The 23834-nt window shown below is 35.0% G+C and overlaps 1 protein-coding gene across 5 annotated transcripts in view; it reads right to left on the bottom strand.

Moving 5' to 3' along the window:
• LOC145239521 (uncharacterized) overlaps positions 1-23834 on the bottom strand; it is a 60637-nt gene that overhangs the window by 6832 nt on the left and 29971 nt on the right. For 4 of the 5 annotated variants that reach the window (XM_080102852.1, XM_080102854.1, XM_080102855.1 and 1 more), the window contains 45 exons: positions 23437-23595; positions 23255-23364; positions 22960-23132; positions 22705-22898; positions 22408-22577; positions 19745-19846; positions 19562-19686; positions 18668-18778; positions 18464-18606; positions 17249-17370; positions 17118-17190; positions 16825-16953; positions 16577-16706; positions 16194-16487; positions 15990-16138; positions 15730-15933; positions 15502-15667; positions 15246-15443; positions 14979-15183; positions 12546-12711; positions 12286-12432; positions 11581-11751; positions 11272-11516; positions 10994-11164; positions 10837-10933; positions 8335-8417; positions 7985-8161; positions 7742-7918; positions 6988-7164; positions 6240-6410; positions 6096-6181; positions 5929-6019; positions 5675-5860; positions 5526-5619; positions 5328-5467; positions 5151-5264; positions 4538-4721; positions 4219-4391; positions 3300-3403; positions 3081-3244; positions 2523-2696; positions 2309-2460; positions 2029-2192; positions 1687-1813; positions 64-237 (listed from right to left, as the gene is read on the bottom strand). In XM_080102852.1, coding sequence (XP_079958978.1) covers positions 64-237; positions 1687-1813; positions 2029-2192; positions 2309-2460; positions 2523-2696; positions 3081-3244; positions 3300-3403; positions 4219-4391; positions 4538-4721; positions 5151-5264; positions 5328-5467; positions 5526-5619; positions 5675-5860; positions 5929-6019; positions 6096-6181; positions 6240-6410; positions 6988-7164; positions 7742-7918; positions 7985-8161; positions 8335-8417; positions 10837-10933; positions 10994-11164; positions 11272-11516; positions 11581-11751; positions 12286-12432; positions 12546-12711; positions 14979-15183; positions 15246-15443; positions 15502-15667; positions 15730-15933; positions 15990-16138; positions 16194-16487; positions 16577-16706; positions 16825-16953; positions 17118-17190; positions 17249-17370; positions 18464-18606; positions 18668-18778; positions 19562-19686; positions 19745-19846; positions 22408-22577; positions 22705-22898; positions 22960-23132; positions 23255-23364; positions 23437-23595 — 6866 coding nt within the window. The remainder of the gene's footprint in view (positions 1-63; positions 238-1686; positions 1814-2028; positions 2193-2308; positions 2461-2522; positions 2697-3080; positions 3245-3299; positions 3404-4218; positions 4392-4537; positions 4722-5150; positions 5265-5327; positions 5468-5525; positions 5620-5674; positions 5861-5928; positions 6020-6095; positions 6182-6239; positions 6411-6987; positions 7165-7741; positions 7919-7984; positions 8162-8334; positions 8418-10836; positions 10934-10993; positions 11165-11271; positions 11517-11580; positions 11752-12285; positions 12433-12545; positions 12712-14978; positions 15184-15245; positions 15444-15501; positions 15668-15729; positions 15934-15989; positions 16139-16193; positions 16488-16576; positions 16707-16824; positions 16954-17117; positions 17191-17248; positions 17371-18463; positions 18607-18667; positions 18779-19561; positions 19687-19744; positions 19847-22407; positions 22578-22704; positions 22899-22959; positions 23133-23254; positions 23365-23436; positions 23596-23834) is intronic. The other variant, XM_080102853.1, reaches the window with a different exon arrangement.

Here is a 23834-nt window from a genome sequence, read left to right on the forward strand (position 1 = left end):
TTTAATTTTGAACATGTACCTTTCCTTAATAATACCACAATAAACTTTCAGTTTGTTTACTACCTGACATACACATGTATTACAAGTGTCTTCAGCATCTGGAAATTCGCTTGTGTTGTTGTGTACATCATTAAAATACAGACAATTATCACAATCGGGACATCCACAAATATCAAGAGTTGGGTGTGTGCAGGTGGAGGAAGGACATGGCAAATTGCCACAAACCACATTGCCATCCTTCAATCATGCAAAGTTTATGATCACACAGTTGACAATTTATTTTTGCGAAAAAATATGTACAAAACATAAACTGAAATAAATATTGAGCAGTAGCTTTACCACTAATAAAAAACATCATAGAACTAGAAGGGTGGCTTAGCACATATTGCCATCGCACATACACTGTGACCTATTTCTTAACATATATTTACATCCGACACTTATTTTATATTGGGTCCCATATCATCCACTGTCTTTTATAACCTTAGTTGTTTCTGCAAGCAGAAACTCATGGGTCCCCACACATGCAAAGTTGTAAATAATGCATTTCAAGAGATAACAATGAGAAAGTTTGGCATTGTAACATCAAACACAGTGATCGGTACTGTGCTTAAATAAATACGCTGTATGGAGTACAGACTATTCAAATTCATTCCATTTATACATTTATTAAGGTTTTTCTATTTTATGACTATCTGAGAAAAAAGTGTTAAATAGTGAGAAAATAGGCTAAAACACAACAATCAGCTCCTATTAATGGTGAATTGCACTTGACTGTAGGGGTCTAGTGGAGTAAATGATAGGTACTACAGAGTTTACCACAAAAACCAACACCTACAAATCGTACACTCTACAAACTGTCCAAATTTCATTTAATTCATACATTGTTTAAAAAAATGAACCATTTTGGGGGCTAGTGGGGTAAATGTTGGGGCAACAGGGTTGAACATAGCAAACAACAACTAAAATAGCACACTCTATAAGCTGTCCAAACTTCATCAAATTCAGACAATGTTTTAAAAATTCACCCTTTTTAGTGGGCTAGAGGGGAAAATATTTGGGTTACAGGGTTAAACACAGCAGTTGACACCTATAAATGACAAATTCTGCAAGCTTTTCAAATTTCACTAAATTCCGACACCATTTAAAAAACTCACCCATTTTAGTGGGTCAGTGGGGTAACTGATGGGGTTTAACACCCAAAAGTATAAAATATGAAACCACAATGACCCAATTAACAGCCATGTAAAATTTTATCTAAATCGAACAATGTTTAAAAGTCTGACCACTAGAGGTGTTATCAGCAACATCGTCAATGCTTCTGACGCCACAAGGCTGTTAATACCCCTCTGACTGGCATGTGTGAAACGTTCACCAAGTAATGCACAAACACAAGTACCGTATGTACTGGGTGCCTTTATTATACCATTACACCACAGAAATCTTTTGTTTGTGGTGCACAGCAACATACCAAAACGTTTTTCACTTTGGGGTCCAGCGGGGTAAATACTGGGGTTATCAAGTCAAACAAAGCAAATGGCACATCTGCATTACTGTATCTACCATCTGTGAAAGTTTCATCCTAATTCACCAAACATTTCATGCCAAAAGTGCATGGACAAACTTCAGCAGAAAAAAGAAAAAAAAGAAAAATTTCTTCAGGGAAGGGGACCCATAATTATTAACCTGGCAGTAGCATTCAGAACATCTTGCATCTTCTGGATTTGTAAATGTTTCCCGATTTCTTCTCACCATGCCATTATACATGCAATCACCACAAACTGAACATGTACACTCACCAACAACTGGATTTCTACAAAACATTTTTGGCTTAAAGCATTGAAACACAGATACACAAAACGCTACCTACATGTGTTAAAACAACGATAACAGCAAATATTATTGTGCCAAAATCAGTTTACTCTCAACTGGTAGATTTTTATAAGGTTCAAAGACATACAAAACTATTCAGAACATTTATTTAACTTACAAGGATACAAGCACTTGTTTAAATAATATGTAATTTACCTGCAATTGGCATCTGGACATTGTTTAAAGTTACATTGGACTGAACCTTTATTACAAACGCAAGTTCTGCAATCGCTAGAGGGATCATCAAAAACATATCCATCCTCATACAACAAATTATTAAATGTGCAACTGCCTCCACAAACTGGACAGCAAGAGTTCTGCTGAAAATAGAACAAAACCCTTTCTTGGTAGACATATAGGGTTTTTCATGTTACATTATTACATAGATATATTGCGAGACCCAACATGCAAGGAGAAACTATATACAATACAATACCTGATTTGGAACTGGATGAGTGCATGATGTATCTAGACAGAGTTCCATTTTACAGGAAACAGATCCTCTGCTACAAACACATTCCTGACACTGGCTACTTGTAGATCTAAACCTGGTTCCATCCTCGTACTCCACATTATTATACAGGCAACCTGACAATTTGGTTAGGATATTGATATTTGAACACACACATATTTCAAGTATCCTAATAAACCTTGGCATTGTGGACAGCATTCTCCATGAATGGGATTCACGCAAGTTACAGGAGGACAGATTTTGGGCAGACAAATCACATTTCCTCTGTTGCACGTACAACTTTCGCAGGAGTTTCTTGAATAGTTTGTAAGTTCTTCACCATTGTCATATTCAATGTTATTAACTAGGCAACCTGACAAGCAAAACATCAAAAGTGCAACAAATAAAGTTAGAAGTGTACTTTTTTATGTAAAAAGATCTCATAGGTGGTTTCTGTTGAAAAAAAGGTGTTTAGACATTGCATACAGTGCTTACCAAAAGTAGAGGTGACAAATGGTGATAAAACTATGCATGGCAACACATGGTAAGCAAAGTACAGGACAAAAAATACTTTGCGCAAAATTCACAATTCTTTGAATTATTGAAACCGTTGACAGTTAAGATATATTCAAGTTGGGTGATGGATGGTATTAAACACAACACAAAATCAGGCTTCCGGGGCATACATTCTCACTACTCTGTGGTATACCATTCTGGATATGGTATCACCCAATAAAAGCCTGTGTACTGAACTTACCACCACATCGTCTGCAACAACCATCCCATCTTGGATTGGTGCAACTGAAAGATGGGCATGACTTTGGCTGACATGTTATTTCCCCGTTACTGCATGTGCATACCTTACAATCATCAGCAAAACGCTCCATATTTTCCCTTGTATGGCCTTTGTGTTTACAATGTCTATGAACATAAAATGTTAAGTTAAGCAAAAGAGGACAGAAGTACGTGGACCTACAGTGATGTTTCTGGACAAACAGGACAGCACCGATCTTCTGTAATTTGTGGATGAGAACAAGAAGGTGCTGGACACCTTTTTCGAAAACACCTAACATTTCCGTTCTGAACAAAAATGCATGACAATTAAATCCTTTCAATGTTCCAATTCAAAATGCAATTTTGCTGCTAAATAGAATATGTCACCAAGAGTCTGACAAAAGTTTATTTATTTTAAAACAAATATTTATCTTAATTTTTTATTTCAACTAGAGTGCAAACACTTTTAGCTTTACTGACTAACAAAAGTTGCAAAAAAAAAACATTTGAACCATAGGCGCCGACTTTTACAAAAATGCCAGGTGGTTGACATATAATATGACGTCACTAATGCGTGCAACCACGAGAACTCAAATTCAAAGACAACCTTCCCATAGAATGCAACGTTTGTAAAAATCAGAAAAAAATGGTATGTTTGAAATAATGTTTAGTTCGCAGTTGCACGTTGCCGTAGCATTTATCATTGGTTTAGCAACATTCAAGAAAAGGTTTCGTTAAGTTTAACCATTTATTACAACATGTTTGCATTGTACACAACAATGGCCCAACATTCACTGGCAGACAATAGTGTGTTTGACGTCATAAACAAAACCAAAAACACGTTGCAGTTTTAAGTCATGTTTAGTGGCTGTATCGTCAGGACGTTTGTTTAAGAGCAATTGTTCCCAATTTCCTTCAGATTGGACGATATTTCATACGACACTGACACAAACTAACCAAAATATCCATGGTGGCCGCCACTGTGCTTTAAAAACCCCAGGTGGCGGTGCCACCCCGCACTGCCTACTCGGCGCCTATGATTTGAACGCAATAATCTAGCATATTTAAATTGGGTTTTGAATGAAAATTACAGACAGCTGCAACATCCTACAGTTACATACGTTACATTGACACATTCTACATGGGTTTATGGCATGATGGAAACTTTCTCCATTATTAAAATGGGATCCTCTGTAGAAACATCCGTCACAGTTGTCGCGACAACACTGACCATTGGTGGGATGTGAGCAACGAATTGAAGATGAGCACTGGCGATTGCATTCAGATACTCCATCTGCAAATAAACAAAAATACATCCAAACAAATTTTAAATGCTATGATTCTCAACTGTAAGTTCTCTCAAGTCTAGTTTTTTTACTTGTCCATTTTACTTGCCACCTGAGAATGTTCAACAAAAGTTTCTAAATCATATAATCTTACTTGTGCAAGAGCATAACATGCATTTATCTTCTGGGTGTAAAGCAGTTCCACCATTCTGTATTGACAATGTTTCCGTAACTGTGCATTCAGTAGGACAAGAAGGACAACATTCCCCATTTGGCACAACTGCATTTTCACAGGGAGCTCGGCGACATCTTTGTGTGGTGCAAGTAACAGATCCAGACTAATTTACCAAACACCAAGATAAAAGATTTAAAAACAAAGACAAAAGCAAAAATTGAAAAGGTAATTTTTAATGTTAAGCTCCATAAACAGGTAATTAACATTGACTCCTCTACGGACAAAATTTATAACTAATTTATTTCCCAACAGTATGATGTAATTAAAACAGTTTACAAACTCAAGGTTACAAGTGACCCACATAATGAAAATCTTTAACTAATAATTATATTTTGTACCCACTTATTATTCAGTGCCCCTTAAGTACCTATTTGTTTTCCAGTGCCCTTTTATGAGCAAATTCTCCCATGTTGTTACTAATAAATATTTAGAAAAACATTCAGTAAAGTTTATTTTTGATACCTATTGGTTCCAAATTAAATAGCAACCCATTATTGATACTATGTTAGGACTTTTCTGAATACACACATACTTCACAGGAACACAGCTGACAAGGATATTGAGGATGTGTAAACTGTTGGTGATTGGAAAATAATCTGTCAGCAAAAGAGCACATTTCACATGATGGACAGCAATAACCAGGGACCTAAAACACAGTTAAACTATGACAAAACATACCAACAGACACAGAAAAAAATTATCAACAAACATTTGCTGGATGGGTGCAGTTTGCAGGAGGACAGTCATTTAAATGACATTTGATCACACCATCATCACAGGTACAACTAGAACAACTGTCTGGAAACCAAACACTTCCAGAATCATAAGATACACCATCAGCTACACAAACTACAAAAATATTTCCAATAAAAGCCTAATATTAGCACAACCTTTACAGCAAAAATACCTGTACATGAAGGACAACATTCGCCATGCCTTATATGAGGATTCTGACATGAAATTGTAGGACAAGTTTCTGTACTACAAGTAACAGTCCCGTCCTAAAAAATGGAAAAACATTAGTGAAGGTCAAGTTCAATAAAAAGGTGGGAATACCATGCAAGTGCAGGAAAGACATGGTGAAGAATGCGGGGGATTGAAAATCTCCCCATTTCTGTAGTTTCTTCTTTTATATTCACATAGAGTACATTTGCGACAACATTCACCATGCACTCGCCCAGGATGTGAACATGGAGGGGTCGGACATTCGGAGTCAATTCTGTGACATTGCGTTTCACCCATCTGAAAAGTAACATTCCAAACATTCCATCAACACATTTGCTGAATTTGGCAACATATATATAATATACCTCGCAAACACATTTTAGGCATGGGTTTCTGGGGGAAACGAATTCTGCACCTTCCAGAATCTTCTGTCCCTCAAATGTGCAAGAAACACAACTAAACACCATTGATTGTCAATTATGTTTGACAGTTATAGCAATCTTGTTTTTATTAAAATCTTAAACATATTTACCTTGGACAGCATTCACCATTTAATGTTACTTGTGTTAAACATGGAAGCTCAGGACATTGTATGGAAGTACAGGAAACTGTTCCATTCTGAACAGTATACAAGTAAGACAGAAATTCGTTTTCAGGCAAAACCACAAACACTTACAACACAAATGCAATTGTCACATACACCAGATGACACTTCACCACCATTGACAAATTGAACGCCATTTAATAAACAACCATCACAGATTTGACAACATGAATCAGCTGATATGGTTGGATGGTCACAAGAAACTTGTCCACAATTTTCATTTTCACAGGTAACCAGTCCACCCTAAACACAAGTGCTGGTTCAATGGAAACTAGAAGGGTGGCTTAGCACATTTTGCCATTGCCCATACGCTAAATCATATTATAAAACGGTAATATAATTCCTACACTTATTTTATATTGGGTCCCATATTAGTTACATAACTATATCTACCATCTGTGAAAGTTACGTCCAAATCCATCAAACATTTGATGGCAAAAGAGGGTGGACAAACTTCAGGGAAGAAAAAAAAGAAATAAAAAGAAATCGAGTAAAATTAAAATGTGTCGGTGGACCCATAAAAACTAACCTATTATAAAAAAAATAGTTGCACATTTTATGTGATATAGATTTTGCGATTTTAGTCCAATGTCACCTTTTTATTACAATATTCACAGATTTACTGCAACAAAAGTATTGCTTCAATAGCTGAAATTTGCAGCTGAGATTTGTATTAGTTTTAGTCCACAAGTAAAAACACATTCCATACCATTGTATTTCATTTACATTAATTTGTTTTTTTTACATTTTCACACATATTAACCACCTTGACTCCCATTAACCGACAAATAAACTATGCTGTCCAAACAAACAGACTTACAACACATGAACATGATGTGCACGGGTCACTGCTTAATCTCCAGATTTCACCATCAGATCGATGTGCACCATCATGAAAACAAGATTGACATTGTGGGCAGCATTCCCCAGTTACAACTTGCTGGTTTCTACATGTCAGGGTGGGACATTGCATTTGAATGCAGGTAATATTGCCACTCTGCAACCCCCCAAAAACAAAAGTTCATTAAAAAAATTTAGTATAGCGATAATCCCCAAAAACATTGATATGACTTCCTTCAAAGTCTGTTTTTACTCTTTTTTTGTTTTATCTTACACATCTTAAATTAGGGCAGTGGTTCTCAACCAGGGCCCATGGCCCCCCAGGGGTCACACAAGCTGTTCCGGGGGGCCATGGGTGTAGGTTCACCAGAAACACCCTTTAAAAGCCATTTTCTTTTTTAATGCGCATAATTAAGGGTGTATTGCTAATAACTTTATTCCCTATTTTAAAGAATATTTCACATACTCTTTGTGTATATTGATTACGGATTCGTGTTTACTTTATTCGACCTGTTTAAAGCCGGAATTAGTATCGAATTCCAACACAAGTTTGCCATTTACATTTTTAAGGACGCCACAGGTCTTACAGGGTTACATAATGGGGGTCACGGGCCCCAACAGTTACTTTTAAGGGGCCATGGTCCAAGAAAGGTTAAGAACCACTCAATTGGGGTGTTATGTCTGAACTTTTGACATAAAAATCTTGGCTATGCAACAATAATGGTAAAACATACCTCACAGATACATCTTTGACATAAATTATTCTCATCAATAAACTCATCTCCATCATTAAACACATTTGTTCCATGTGCACATTTTAAGCACCGTGAGCAGCACTCTCCCCTCATTTTAATACCATGAGTGCATGAAGTTTGACAGGGTGAGATGAGCTGGCAGGCTATATTACCTTGCTGCAATATGGAAAGTAAATAATGTTAAATAAATGATACAATCAACAAAGAGAGCTCCGAACTTACTTGACACATGCATCTTTCACAGCCATCATCTGATGTCCAAGCCTGGTGGTTGCGATAAAAGTGTTCACCATAACTACAGCCATTGCATTCAGGACAACAACTGTTCTCCTTTATTTCAGGTCTTGGACAACTTCCAGCAGAAAGACAAGCTGTACCATGACATTGCACTTTGTTGTTCTAATAAAACAAAGCCCAGCACACTATTAAATAAAACTGAACGGAATTTTGCAAAAAAAGTGGAAAAAATGCTGTGCAGTTAAAAATTTCTTGCCCTTAGCAAGTATGTATCAAGCATTGCAGAATGATGTTGAAAATAAAGTTTGTCGGAATTAGATGTTCCAATAACGTACCAGACATGTGCAATTTCTACAACTTGATTCCAAAGGATGAAATGATTCTCCATTACTATAAAATCTTCCCTCATATTCACATCCTAAATATATTTCAAAAAAATTAAATATCCAACTCTCAATGTGGCTGTATATGTTTTAAACACCTTATATAATATAAAGCACAGAAAACAAAAAACTCAAACTTGATTGTTCATGCAGGTGTTAACATGCTGCTAACAAAGTTGACAACATGCAAAAACAAGTGAATGAATACCAACCAAAATGATAAATCCTTACCTCTCGATAGTTCTGTTACAGGTCTTTGACTCCTGCAATTTCTTAAGCAAGCCTAACCATTTGCCTAACAAAACACAGCTAATGGAAAAAGAAATGTACAATATAATACTTACAAGTACCTAAAAGTTGGTTGCAACAGAAAAGTATAATTTGATAAAGAAAATGGACTGTCAGCTAGTAGTAAGTGCAAAGGAAATATACTGATTCAATGAGGCAGACATACTTGACTAAGGCATTGAAAGAGACAGACAGTGGATGCTACCAAAGACAGGAACTTGTGTCAACATGGCCACACCAACACAATCCACAAATGTACATGGAAATTAAAAAAATAGGTAACATTTTGTTGATTTACACATAAGTTTATGGGCTTGAACCTGCCCAAATTTTGATCAAAATGCTAATGAATGTTGTGATTCTGTTCAAAGTATGTTTGATCTATTGTAAAGTTTTATCATTATTATCCGAGTAATCAAACATGTTAGAATAATCAATATCATCATACAATTGCATCTCCTCCTCACTATCAGGAACTTGATCATATTCATTTGTTTCTTCAATGTCAAAATAAATTGTAGGATCTGGTAATGTATCATACTCATCAAACTCCACAGCAGAATTTCCTTTGCGTTCAGTGTTTTTTATATTATCTTTCCGATACATATAGGAGACATTTCCAAGTCCATAATCTGAATCTACATTTGTGTAATAACCAAAATCCAAAGATTCATATGACTCATACTCTCCACTGTAGTATTCTTCATCAGATACAGTAAACTCTTGAGGTAGTTCATCTTGATCAACCAGGGCTGAGTTCTCAGAATCTAGACCCAAACTAACATTGGTATCAAGGTGGGCATTTTGTTCCAAGTTATCAATAGCACTTTCGAGGTGTTGCGGTTTGAGGACAAATTGAGTGTTTGTATCTTGTAATGTTTGCAACGGCTCAGAGGTAGATTGAAATTTGTCAGTGGAAGACTTATTTACCTCTGTCTGAGTCGGTTGAGTATGGTGCTGTTGTATAGACATTAGGTATCTCTGATAGACGTTTTGGAAGTCGGAAGCACTACCTAACCTACTAGACTTGGAGGTTCTCTGATGAGTATGAAACCTATGCTCAACAGAATATCGATCTTCTTCCCCAATCTTTTTTTGGGAATGCTCGATTAAATGTTCTGTAGCATTACTACCTGCAACTAGCAAAAATGTTAGTGTAAAAAATATTTTGAAAGTAAAAACAGAGTTTTGAAAATAAAGGTAACATTTAGCACAATAATCACAGGCACTCCCTTAATTTTCACAATTTATGAGCACTCAGTTGACATTTTCAAAATGAATTGTTTTTTTAGGTTCTAGCTATGATATCATAGCTGGGACCAATTTTTTTAATCTATTTTGTGTACTGGAAGTTGAATGAATTGCTCAGTAGATTTGTTGTTAATTAAAAGTTGTGCATACATGTTGCAAATGTTAGATTATAACTGCCTTTTTACCAATTTTTTTTATTTCAAAACTTTACAAACACAATCCTTTGTTAATAACAGTCTGACAATTTTTGGGGGAAACAAACTTGAAAAAAGTTTTTCACCATTCATTGACCAATGCATTTTAACGACCCACAACCAATATTGGACATTCAAAACAAATTCATTTCTCTTCATTATAAAGTTCTGACCATAAAAATTGCAGATGTGTTTAATAGAACAACTTTCACAGTATAGTTGGCATTAGCTAATATTTTTGTGAGAATTGAATTCTAAAATAGGTCTTATGTATTACTCTGAACATATGTTGTCCTGTAGCTGTATGCATGCTTTCTAACATGAACTTAAATAACCTAAAAGTAACATATCACATACTTTATTTTAGGTGGATAAAAAACATGTCTTATCCTAATTAAAGCATGCAATAACCAAGCTAACCAACACAATGTTTTAGTAAAGCTGTATGAAACACATATGCATGATTTCCACAGCAAAATATTATATGCCTCAAGGGAAATTAATTTTGTTGCAGTCTGTAATAGCCAATGCATACATTCTGATCAGCTTCATTGGGGTTCATTGTTACAACCAATATATTCACTATGTTAGTTGGCAAATTTTTGCAGTTACTTAATGATGAACAGTGTTGATAAGTAGTTGTGACTCATACCATGCAAAAAAATTAATAACCAATAAAATGAATTAATTACTTTGTACTTTCAGAAACACTTCTTATTACCTTGTTCGCAGACAGGGCAACAACTGCCCAAAGGAGTTATTTGTCTTTGACATTCCAGTGGGCGGCATTGTTGCGAAATACATTTCACATTTCCCATCTAAAACAAAACAGACCACACCTTAGGCCCCACAAAAATTGGCTACAAACTGTGACATACTGCACAAGTGCATCTAGCACAACCATCCACGGAAAATTGTTGTCCATTTTGTAAACTCCTGCCATTAAAGTTACAGCCATCACATGTTGGACAGCATTGAGATTGGGGGGTAATTGGATGTGAGCACGAAATTCTTCCACATGTCATTTCAGAACATTGAATCATATTGTTCTGTCAAACACACACACACACACACACATAAAGATATATGTTTGAATAAAGGAACATTACATGACAATCGCACAAGTTAAATTTAAAAGGCAATGATCATAACTCACAGTGCAGTTGCAGATGTGACAAGCATCTAACATCCATCGTTGGCCTTCAGTGTGGCCATCACATCCTATAGGACAAGATGGACAACACTCTCCAGGTCTTTTGATAGGGTTTATACATGGTGTTGGGGGACAGTCAATGTTGTTGGTTCTGCATGTTACTGATCCATGCATACAATGGCAAGTCTCACAAGTGCCATGGCTAAAGTGCTGGCCATTTCTATACCTAACTCCATTAAATTCGCAATCTGTAATGATAAATTTGTTTTTACAACTTGTAGCTGTGTGATGATAAGCGAATGCTTTTTATACTTAAGCATGATTCACAACATTGATTAGGTTCTGTAACAGGATGTGTACAAGAAACACCAGGGCAGGGTCTTCTATTGCAAGAAATCATACCACCCTGGCACAAACATGTTTCACATTCTCTTTCCCATTCTAATCCTTCTGCATAAATGTTTTTCATTGTGTCAATGCACCCTAAAATTAAAGAAAACAAATTACTTTTCAGTCCTGTATTAAAGCACACAATTCATTTTTTCTGTTTCTAAGCTATGTGTATAAATTGCTTATCTACAGATACAACTGATATTTATAACTTTGATTTTTTTTCAGTGTAATAACCACAGATATACATTTGTTACCTTTAATTCAAATGAGTCCCTGTCTTAACTCAGCATTTACCAAGATAATTGTTTCTGTAAACTGAAACTTGGGGAAAAGCAAATTGGCAATGGTATCAAGATTTAAAAACAAAATGATATAAAAACAAAAAGGTTTTGGGAGTCTGTGGGTGAACTACTAGGACAACTAAGGTTAAAATCTAAAGTGTACAAATTTAGGTACTTAAGCATCATTTGTTTAACTTTCTTAAGATTGAACCAAAATCTCTTGATCCAGCTGTGGGAAAAAACTTTTTCGCATTAAGCGTAGAAAATAAAATAAAAACAATATTTGTCCTCTTTAGGTAGATAAATAAATGAAACCTGGTAATATATTTTATTTCAAACACACCGAAGCACATTAGCAATTCTCCAGTCGTTCCATTATAAAATTCTGGATAACAAGTTCCACAATTTTTAGTTCTGCACTGAGCTTGTGGGTGGCTTGCACATCTTGATTCTTCACAAATATCATTTTGACACACAATCATAGGAGTTCCTAAAAAAGTCATTTTCTATACAATAACCAAAAGCATCAGATTCAGGTTTGTTTACTAATGCATGAAACCATTTTTGGTTTTTAAAACCAACACATGCCTAAATAATACTTACCTAAGGGGCAGCCACTATACCACTGCAAATCCATGCAAAACTGCTGGTCCGGTGTGACTGGCAACCACAGGCCCTCATCTGTAACTGAGCTCCTACGAGCAACCCATGTACTATCAGACATCTGTTTTCTAGTCCATGCTTTTTGGTAGGTGTGGACACGTCTCCACTTAAGTAAATGCAACATAACATCACTCCCAGCACACAAAAATCACTCAAAAATATTTACAAAAATTACAAGATTTTCAAAGCTTCAAGCTGTCTAGTCTAGCTAAACTAGGTTTAAATAAATATAAATATAATCAGTATTTTCAATTGGCTTAATATTACTGTTCAACCAAAATCCAATCATAACTAGAAAGGGGGCTTAGCACATTTTGTCATTGCACATACACTATAACCTATTTTAAAACATTAATATATTTCCTATGCTTATTTTATATTGGGTCCCATATTAGCCACTGTCTGTTTTAACCCTTGTTGTTTCTGCATGCAGAAACCCATGGGTCCCCACACATGCAAAGTTGAAAATAATGCATTTCAAGAGACAACCATGAGAAAGTTGGATGTTGTAAGGCAAAAACCTATTTAACATTCTTTCTTAAAGAAAAGAAGGAGTGAATAGTGACATAATGGGGTAAAACAAAAAATAGACACTTATGAATGGCAAATTCTACAAGCTACAACTTTGCAAATTTCATTTAATTTTGATGTTTTTTAAAAATTCACTTATTTTAGGTGGCTGGTGGGGTAAATGTTGGAGCTATAGGGTAAAACACAACAATAAACATTTATAAATGGCAACTCCTACAAGCTATCCAAATTTCATTCAATTTAAACGTTGTTTAGAAAATTAACTCATTTTAGGGGGCTAGTGGGGTGAAATTAGGACTACAAGGTTAAACACAACTTGAAAGGTGGCTTTCAACTATACTTCCATGTTATATATTCTATGTTCTATTTACCAATTTACTATGCACATCATTTGATCTACACATATGATTGTTTTTGCAAACAAAAACGAATGGGTCCCCACATGCCTGTTTGTGCGGATTTACGGTAAACAAATGTTGCGATTATTTTTAAATTCTTAAGGTCAAATTATTAAAAAGCATTAACCCAACTTTAAAAAAGTTTGCACATATTCTTTTTGCATCATTATTGTCATATAATTACAAAAACAGTAAAAAAGAACGAAAATAAAACTTCCAATTTAATCTCTTGCTTTGACCTAGATATTGTCGTCCAAGGTCTGTTTTTAAACACAAATTTTCTTAGAAAGTCGTACAGTTTAAATCATGTCTTAGGTGTGAAACCTTCGCCTAAACTTAAAATATGCATGATAACTTAATACAATGACATGGCATTGCTGCCCAAATACAGCTAATTTCTAATCACTGAAACAACTGTTTCGCAAAACATCTGTCCGTACGTCAAGCCAAGCACTCCTGCTCTGGCGCCTTAATCATAAACCAGTGAGTTACTCCCTTGGAACTTCTGTTTGCCTGACAGTGTACACATATTATGGACTGCAAAAGTTATTATTTTGCCAATTAAGGCTTTTAAATACTAAACCAGTAACCAACTGCAAACAATTGTTCAAACATTTTAGGGCTTGTATTTCTGGCCTAAAACTAAAACCGATTATTTTGACGTTTAAGGGGTGAAAAATGGGTGAATCCAAAACTTAAAAAAATCTTTACAATACCTTTAATTGCACCAACGAAGAAAGCATGAAACTCCTAGATTATGTACTTTAGTCAGTACAGCCATTTAAAAAAAATGTTTTGAGAGCCTGTGGGTAAACCGCTGGGTCATTCATGGTCAAACTTCAGGAGTATCAAATTCGAATTAATAACTGAAATCTGTCCAAATTTGAATAAATATAAAGCACTCTTTCTTGACCAAATGCGTATAACAAACCAGCGTCAGACAGAAAAAAATACGGGCAAAAACAATATATGTCCCCTTCAAGGAAGGGTTTAAAAACTCACTCGTTTTAAAGGGAAACAAAGTGGGATGTACATCTACACAACTATATCTGCCATCTGTGTAAGTTTCATCCAAATCCATTAAACATTTGATGGCAAACCGAGTCGGACAAACTTTGGGTGAGCAAAAATACATTTTAGGGGGTAACAGGTAAATACTGGGGTTATCAACAAAAACAAAGTGGGATGCACATCAACATAACTATATCTACCATCTGTGTAGGTTTCATCCAAATCCATTAAACATTTGATGGCAAAACGAGACGGACATACTTTGGGAAAAAATGAAATCGTGAAAAGCTTGTGAAAAAGATTTTTTTTCTATACCTGCTGTATTATTTTTGACACAAAATGGCACCCATGAGGCTCTATTGAATAACTATAAGTTGGACAACTACTTTAGGTATACTATGATTTACACTTAAAATATGAGAAAAGTACTCACATCACCCAGCCATCCCTGTGCAATCCATCTTGGCAATAAAGTTACAGGTTTGCATATTCGGTTAATTCGCAATAAGTTGTTAGGTTGAAGCTTTTTTAACTGCATTAGTGTAAGGTAAAAATATCGCATGTAGTGTGGTCCATAATGATAAAAATTGCATCTGTCTTTGTCAAATCCTTGTGTATTATATCCAAAAGCTGAATACCTAAAACAAAAAGAGAATAAATTATTCTTCCTTTGGCAAATAATAAAATTATTGTTACTCACCCATCATAATCAAGTCCATACTTATTGTACCCGTACTTGTTGTATCCAAACTGATTAAATAGAGAAGACACATGTCCAATATCAACATTAGTATCATAAGTACCGTTTTGAAACATTCCTAATGGTGATCTCATATTTCTATTAAACCCAAACTGATTATACCCTGACTGATCATATCCTTCTATATCAATTCCATCCCTAAACACAATACACATCATGAAATTTTTTTTATCCATTATCAAGGCAATGGTAACACCTGTTAAAATCAGAACTTTTAAATCCAAATATGTCCCAGCCTTGTGAGTCAAATCCTGATCTTTTATAACCACTGGCCAAGTATCCAGAATGATCATAGATACTTCTTTCATCTGAATTACCCAGTCTGTTGCGGCCAAATGCATTAAAGCCTTCAACATCGAAACCTTGCAAAATACATTTACCTTACCAACACATTAAAAAGTAATGATAAAAAATATTTGGCTACCATCAGTGTCAAAACCATGTCGATCATAACCATGGTGATTTCGTGTTAGAATTGGTCTGCCAGTTGTTGAATTGCAAGGTGATCCAATGGTAGGAGAAACATAGGTGATACAAATTTGCTTTTGAGAGGAAAGAACATCATCAACTGTTACATCAAATGGTTCCAAAAGTTTGTAACGATCTGCTGTTGGAAATCTTGCTGTACCTAAAAACGATGCATGCGTAAGAAATTATTTTTTTTACCTTTTTACAAAGTCAAACCAGAAGGACTTTTCATCTGCCACTCATTCCAAAGGTGATCCATAAAAGCCCAATGAGATAAAAAAAGCGGATCATATGGACTGAATGGAGAGATCATATGACCTCCAACCCACACATGGAATAAAGCAGCTACAGTTTCCAATTGTATTCTAAAGCATCATAACACAAGTTAAACTGAATTCAGAAAAAGATTTGCATTTATACCTGAATGCCTCATAGTTTGATTCATGAAGAAGGATTTGCAAATCAACTGCATCAGGAAGAGACACTGACATATTGAAGTTCCGACGAACACAGGGATGCCAAATGTTTGGCCCCCCAAATGAGTGGTATTTTACACAGTTATTCTCATCTTCACCGTTTCCACCAAAGTATTTCACACTCCACACATAAGACTCATTTAATGACCCAACATCAATAGTCCAGTCCAAATAAGGAATAGAAACATCACAGTCAGATTGTTTTCTTAGCTCACGCTCCACACTGGCCAAATAATGTCTGTGCACAGATGTAAAACGTGATGTTTTGACAACTTTGTTTCTATGTAAATCACACTATTTAAGTGTATGTACACAGCAAAGTCATACCTGTGCCATGGCAATGAAATCGTTCCACCATTGGCAGTTTTCATGAATTGTGAATGTACACTAACATAATAATCCCATTCTCCAGACAAATACATTTTTTGCACTGCCATTGAATATTTCCTTAGTTGAACTGAAGTAAAAATAAAATAATAAAGAGACAACCCTCTTATTAATTTCTTCACTTTACACAAAAACTGGTTTTCACTTTCTATGCACAAAAAAATCAATCAATATTAAATATATCTTACATGGTGTTAAATCTCTAATCTCCTTTCGTTTTCCCAACTTCCTGCAAACACAGTCCATGGTTCCAGCTAGGGTACATTTGCAGGTCTGACACTCATAGTCTATACTCTGACCTATTCTGTATGTTTTACCTGAAAACATATTGACATTCAATAAAACACAGACTAGTCCTTGGTTAAAAATATTTTTTGCACAACAAAACAGAACAAAACTAGTCCACTTTGTTAAACAAAATAAAATTAAAAACAATTCATATTTAAAATTGATTTATATTTAAAAATTAAAAGCAACTAACCATTATATTCACATCCACATTTTTGACCACAATTTACTTCATCACATGTTTGGCCTGGAGAAAACGCCACAACCTAAAAAGAGTGTTAAGCGATCACAAAACAAGAACAGTTATACACAAAACTGAAATACCTCATATGGATCCCCAACTAAATCACATTCTTCAAGGGACATAGATCTACATTCATATAAATAATCGCCATAATATCCCAGACGATTATATCCATATCTATCCAAACCATTACATTTGTAGCCTAAAACAATAACCATTTAACAAAATCTTCATAATTTAGGATAAGGTCAAACAAGTGCAATAAATTAGGTGTTCAGTGCAACCCATGGATTTTCATTTGATATGGATGGGTAGTTGACTGGAGACCTTTATTGCATATTCGTTTACAGCCCCTAAATTAAAATTCTTGTATCAGGAAAGTTGCTTTATGTCATGTCATGTCAAATGGCTCTTTATGTCATGTCAAATGGCTTTAAGCCATTGCAACACACTTTACAAAGTTGTGTGAAATAAACAAGTTTCCAAACAAAACTAATCAGAAAAAAATGTTGTGAAAGAGTCGACACTACAAGGGGCTTAACACATGTTGGAATTTGACCCATTTGTCCAGAAACTTTTCTTAACAAATTATAGGTGACAAAAGCGTCTAAAGTAACCGTTTTTTAACAACCCCCTGATTAAAGGGTGAAACACAACAATAAACACCTAAAAATGGCATGTTACACAAAGTGTAACATTTTTGCAGGGCTTGTGGAATTGATAGGTTATGTGACCATAAATATTATATCACAATGACCAAAACTACAATCCTGCAAAACTTTGTCTAAATTGTCCACTGACCAAAATTTAGACCACTAGAGGTGTTTTGGGCAGCAACTGTTAAAATTCCTATAACTGCTATTGCAAATTAGCTACCATTTATTGAAAGTATAACTTGCACACAATTAACACATGCTCCATTGCCTTAATAACACATACAAAACATATGAAAACTTTGGGGGCTAATGGGGTAACCATTGGGGTTCATGAGTCAAATGAAACAGATCATCTGAAGCACATCTGAAAGCTGTATAAGTTTCATCTAAATCCACCCAAAATCTCATGCCAAAAGTGCATAGACAAACCCCACTGGAGAAACAAAATCAAAATGTGTCCTCTTTAGGGAAGGTGACCCATAAAAACTAATGACACAACATCATAACCTAATCTACTTAATGAATCACATTCATATTAGTCAAATCATAATGACTAACATCTCTTTCAGAAAGAATAATTACATTTATTGCCTCGCTAAATAGCTATGTTCAAACATCATCATGGTTATCAATACAAACCTGATCTGTCAAATCCCTCACGGTCATAACCATTAACATCATATCCAGTCAGTTGGTCATATTCTCTTTGTCTATTATAACCCATCCTATTGTATCCTGTAACCTTGTGATAACCATCCTTATTGTAGCCTTGCTTATCATACCTGGAACCAATATGCCAAGTAGAGTTTGTTTCCGGTATTAATTGAACTTTGTGTTACCCACCCATATTTATCGTATCCGTGAATATTGTAACCATCAGGGCCAAAACCTTTGTGTCCCAATATCTGATTCCCGTAAGGCATGGAGTTGTGTTGTGATCTCTGTTGCCCTGCTCTGATGTAAAGCAAAAGTCAAAACAACTAAAAACCAGAAAGGTGGCTTTCCTATATATTTGCAGTTTATTTGTACGATTCTTAACTGTAGATTAACCACATACAACATTTGCTGCACAAATGTTGAATATATAGTTGTAACATAGTTTTAATTGCGGCCCAATATTTATCAGGCAATTTAACAGTATGACTGTTTCTGCAAGCAGAAATAAGTTGAACCTGAAGCTATAACTTAGTGTATTGTCTACACTTAAAAAGAAATAAACATAACCAAACAGCCTGAAATGGATTTCACAGTAAATATATGTTAACATGCAGTAACCTCTTATTGTGTGGTAACCATGTAAACAAAAACAATGTAATGTTTTTCGATTAACGAGTTTGTTTTGTGTGGAACAAATTGTTCCTCACTTTGTTTCACTATCTCAGTTTACCCTTATGTTTAACAACAATGTTTTGCCTAAATTCTACATAACCTAAGATGTAATATTGATTAATTTCCTGTTTAATACTGATAATGTCATATTTTTTGTTGCAAAATTGTTATCCCTAAAGATTTGTAATAAGAAATACACAGGCTAATTTAAATATGCTGAAATTGTCAGCTAAGATATGTCAGCATAACCTAATTTAGTGGGGTCGACAAACTCCAGAGAAAAAAAGAAAAACCACCAAACAATTGAGTAAATTAAAATGATTTAGGAAGATAACAAATGGAACTCCCATCCCATAAAACTTGATTAAAGGTTTGTAAAAAAACTAACATTTATCAAATAACAGTTACCGATTAAATCCTTGCGAGTTAAAACCATATTTGTCGAATCCGTATGGATCAAATCCAATCAACTGAGAGGCATTTGAGATCCTTTTGTAACAGCATGCTCCGAAGGAACATCGAAGTTGACATGCCTGAATGTGTTTGTTTTTAAGAATATTAATCCACTTCATTATTAATTACTACTCAAACCTGTTTGTTTGGAAAGTTATTTGCATTTCCTCCACAACCAGAAAAGTGAAATGCTTCACATGAGCTGGACTGGTAATTGTAATACCATCTAACAATGTTTCCCTAAAAAATGTCATACAAATATACAAACGTTTCCCTAAAAAAGGTTGTGGCAAATGTACAACAAATTATAACCTCTTGTCATGCAAGCTAATAATGGTCATTTAATGACCTTATATTGCAGTTTTCAAAGACATGTAGTGTGTCTGTTAACTGTTATGAGTTAATAACACGTCAAAACGAGAAGGGTGGCTTAACACATTTTGTCGTTGCACATACACTATAACCTATTTTAAAACATGAATATATTTCCTATGCTTATTTTGTTTTGGGTCCCATATTAGCCATCGTCTTTTATAACCTTAGTTGTTTCTGCATTTCTGCATGGGTCCCCACACATGCAAAGTTGAAAATAATGCATTTCAAGAGATAACCACTACAAAGTTTGGTGTTGTAAAGCAAAGCAGAATAATCGTCACTGGGCTCTAATAATAATATATTCTTTGAAGTATGTCCTATTTAACATTCTTTTTCAAAGAAAAGAAGGAGTAAATAGTGGCGTGATGGTGTAAAACAAAAAATAGACACCTATGAACAGCAAATTCTACAAGCTGTCCAATTTTCATTCAATTTGAACATTGTTAAAAGGGTCACCCATTTTAGGGACCAGTTGGTTAAATTGTGGTGCTACAGGGCAAATTATAACATTTGAGGACTGAAAATAGTATGGTCAATAAACTTTGCAAATTTTATTGGGAAGTTTTTTTAAAAAATTCACTTATTTTAGGGGGCTAGTTGAGTAAATGTTGGGGCGACAAAGTAAAACACATCAATTGAAACCTACAAATAGCATAGTCCACATGCTACCCAAATTTTAGCCTATTCCGACACTGTTTAATAAACTGACCCATTTTAGCTAGTAGGGTAACTAATAGGGTTCGACAAACAAACTAAAAATTATAAAACCTCAATGACTCAATCAATAGTTCTGCACAATTTCAGCTCAATCCACCAATGTTTAAATTTCGACCACTAGGTGTTTTAAGCAACAACCGGTAATGTTTCTGACGTCATAGAACTGTTAACAACCCGCTAACTGCCATGGCACAAAAACGTCCACCAAGCAACCCATAAAGTCACAAACAAGTTAAATACAACTGGTTGCCCTTGTAACACTATTGCGCCACATAAATCTTTCTTTGGGGTGTCCAGTAACATACAAATACATTTTACACTTCGGGAGCATTTTACGCTTGTGGGGTAAATGTTAGGGCTACAGGGTTAAACACAACAATCGACACCTATAAATGGCATACTCTACAAGCTATCCAAATTTTAGCCAATTCTGACACTGTTTAAATAATCACCCATTTTAGGGGGCTAGCGGGGTAAATACTGGGGTTATCAGGACAAACAAAGTGGGATGCAAATTTACATAACTATATCTACCATCTGTATAAGTTTCAGCCACATCCATCAGACATTTGATGGCAAAACAAGTCGGACAAACTTTGGGAGAAAATAACCCATTTTAGGGGGCTAGCGGGGTAAATACTGAGGTTATCAACAAAAACAAAGTGGAATGCACATCTACATAACTGTATCTACCATCTGTGTGAATTTCATCCAAATTCAACAAACATTTGATGGAAAAACGAGTGGGACAAACTTTGGGAAGAAAAAAAAATAAAAAAATACAAAACAAAACAATTTGAGTAAAATCAATATGGGTCCCCTTCGGGGAAGGGGACCCATAACAATAAGGTATAAAACCTTGTGTAAACACTGAAAATGTGCAGAGAACCTTCCTCCATGCATTTAACTGCCACAATATGTTAACTGATGAATCGCACCCTTGAGACTTTTGTGTTAATGACTGAAGGTCTACTAAACATGTATTTGGGGCTATATGGGCAATCACTAAACCAATCTAGTTAAAACAACAGCAAACAATAAACACCCTATAAAGAACTGTTAACAATTTCAGTACATTATGGGTTGGTTTGCTCAACTAAAGGACCTGGAAATCCAACAACAAATATTTGGGGGTTAAAGGGTGAATCCAATTAAAATTTACAAAATGCTTTAAAACACATTGCGATGCACCAACCAACAAAAAAAATAAACTTCTCAGTCATGTACTTTAGTGATACTTGCACTTCCTCCATACTAACATTTTGTGGGCCTGTAGGTGAACCAATAGGTCAATTGAGATCAAATTTACAGTGCAACTTTAGGTACATACAATGGTACTACATATAAACTACAATATAAACAATTTTGAAAGAATTGTAACCTTCTTTCCTGCCCAAAACTTATTAATAAACTTGCGATGAACAGAAAAAAATAAAGCTAAAAAGTATGTGTCTCTTTCAAGCAGTGATTCTCAAACTGTGTGCCACGATACATTAGTGCATCATGAAAGATTTACCAGTGTGCTTGAAAAGTTTGAGAGCCACTGTTTTAAAGGGAGGAGATCCATAATAATGAATACTGTTAAAAACAGAAAAATGTCATTTTAAGGTTGGTTTACATATTTATCCTGATAATAACATTATAAACATGAAATGAAAGATAATAGCAAAAATTATATAATAATTTGTAAATATTTAGTCTAAGCATACAGTGCAGTCTCCTGTGACTTTTGGCATAGAACATGTATCAGCTGTTTGTTGTTCACACAATGATCCTGCATATTCAGGTGGACATTTGCAGGAAAATCGTTCAGATGCAGATGAATAAGGTGATGGGTAGCAAGTTCCACCATTTAAACATGGATTTGATGTACAAGGATCTAAAACAAGCAAATCCTTAAAAAATTCACATACACTGGAAGTTTAAGGCAAAATATGTTGTCACATTCTCAGTTCATGCTTGCCAAAAAACACATTTAAAACATTTTTATTTTTAACAATACAAACCATCACAGTTAACTAGTCTTCCATCTGAGTAAAATTCAGCACTGCATGTGTCCCCACAAACATTAACATGGCATTTAGCTGTTGGGTGTAATTGACAGTGAAGGTTATGGCAAGGGTTTGTATGACAAATAGCAGGATAGTTTCCTTCCAAACATGGACACCAGGTCATCAAAATGTCAAGATCAAAACAAAAACTGCACAAACAGGTAAACATATTTGCCTTGGTGTGCTTGTGTAAAAAAAGTTATGAACTACCGTCTGGAAAATGTTGAGTTATTTCCAATTTTTGCTGCTAATTTAGTTAAAGGTCTAGAAGTAAAAATCCAGTTTTTGTTCAGATAATCATTGGGAAGTTTTTGTAACTCTTTACAGTTCCTTGGCAATGTAGCAAGAAAGGACATAGGTTGGACTGAAAGAATTTCCCACAACTGAAATGTAGCAGAGGGTTAATCCAAAAAGCAAACAAAAAATTTAAACCTGGTTTTGTCCAGCAAGGCTGTTAATTCATTTTTTCCAATAGCAACAAAAATAGTGAAAAAAAATTAATTACCTTTTGGTGAAAGTACAATGAGTGTGGGCCAGTAAAAAAGTAATTACATTGTGCATGATTATATCCAGCTGCTGTGAAACCAAATCGGTCCAGCCCAGATACAGTAAAACCTTGAACAAATAAGCGATAAACCATATATTTCTAACAAATCTACCTGCCTGGATATTCAAAAAAATATTTACCATCTCTTGTGAAGCAGCAGTCACTAAACCCAGTTTCATCATCATAAAAGTCAGATTGGTCTCTCACACCTGACTGGGATGAACCATATATATTGAATCCATTTTTGTCAAAACCATTAGAATCTAATCCATATCTATCAAAACTCTGCTGATTAAATCCTGCAATTAAAATGACTAAATTAGAGAATACCATTTTAAGAATGTTTGTTTCACCCTGAATACTCTTTAGTCGTGTATTAAAGGACACACATGAATACCTAAAAACATATAAATACTGTACTTGTGTTTCACTTTACTTTGTCTCTCAAAATGGGTGTCATTGATCTGTAGTAACCTCTCATGGTGCAGACGCCGAAAAATCGTTTGACCTTTTAACACCGTTTTCAATAGCATGCAGT

This window comes from Phallusia mammillata, chromosome 7 (genome assembly GCF_965637545.1).
Source record: "Phallusia mammillata chromosome 7, kaPhaMamm4.hap1.1, whole genome shotgun sequence".
Taxonomy (NCBI): domain Eukaryota; kingdom Metazoa; phylum Chordata; class Ascidiacea; order Phlebobranchia; family Ascidiidae; genus Phallusia; species Phallusia mammillata.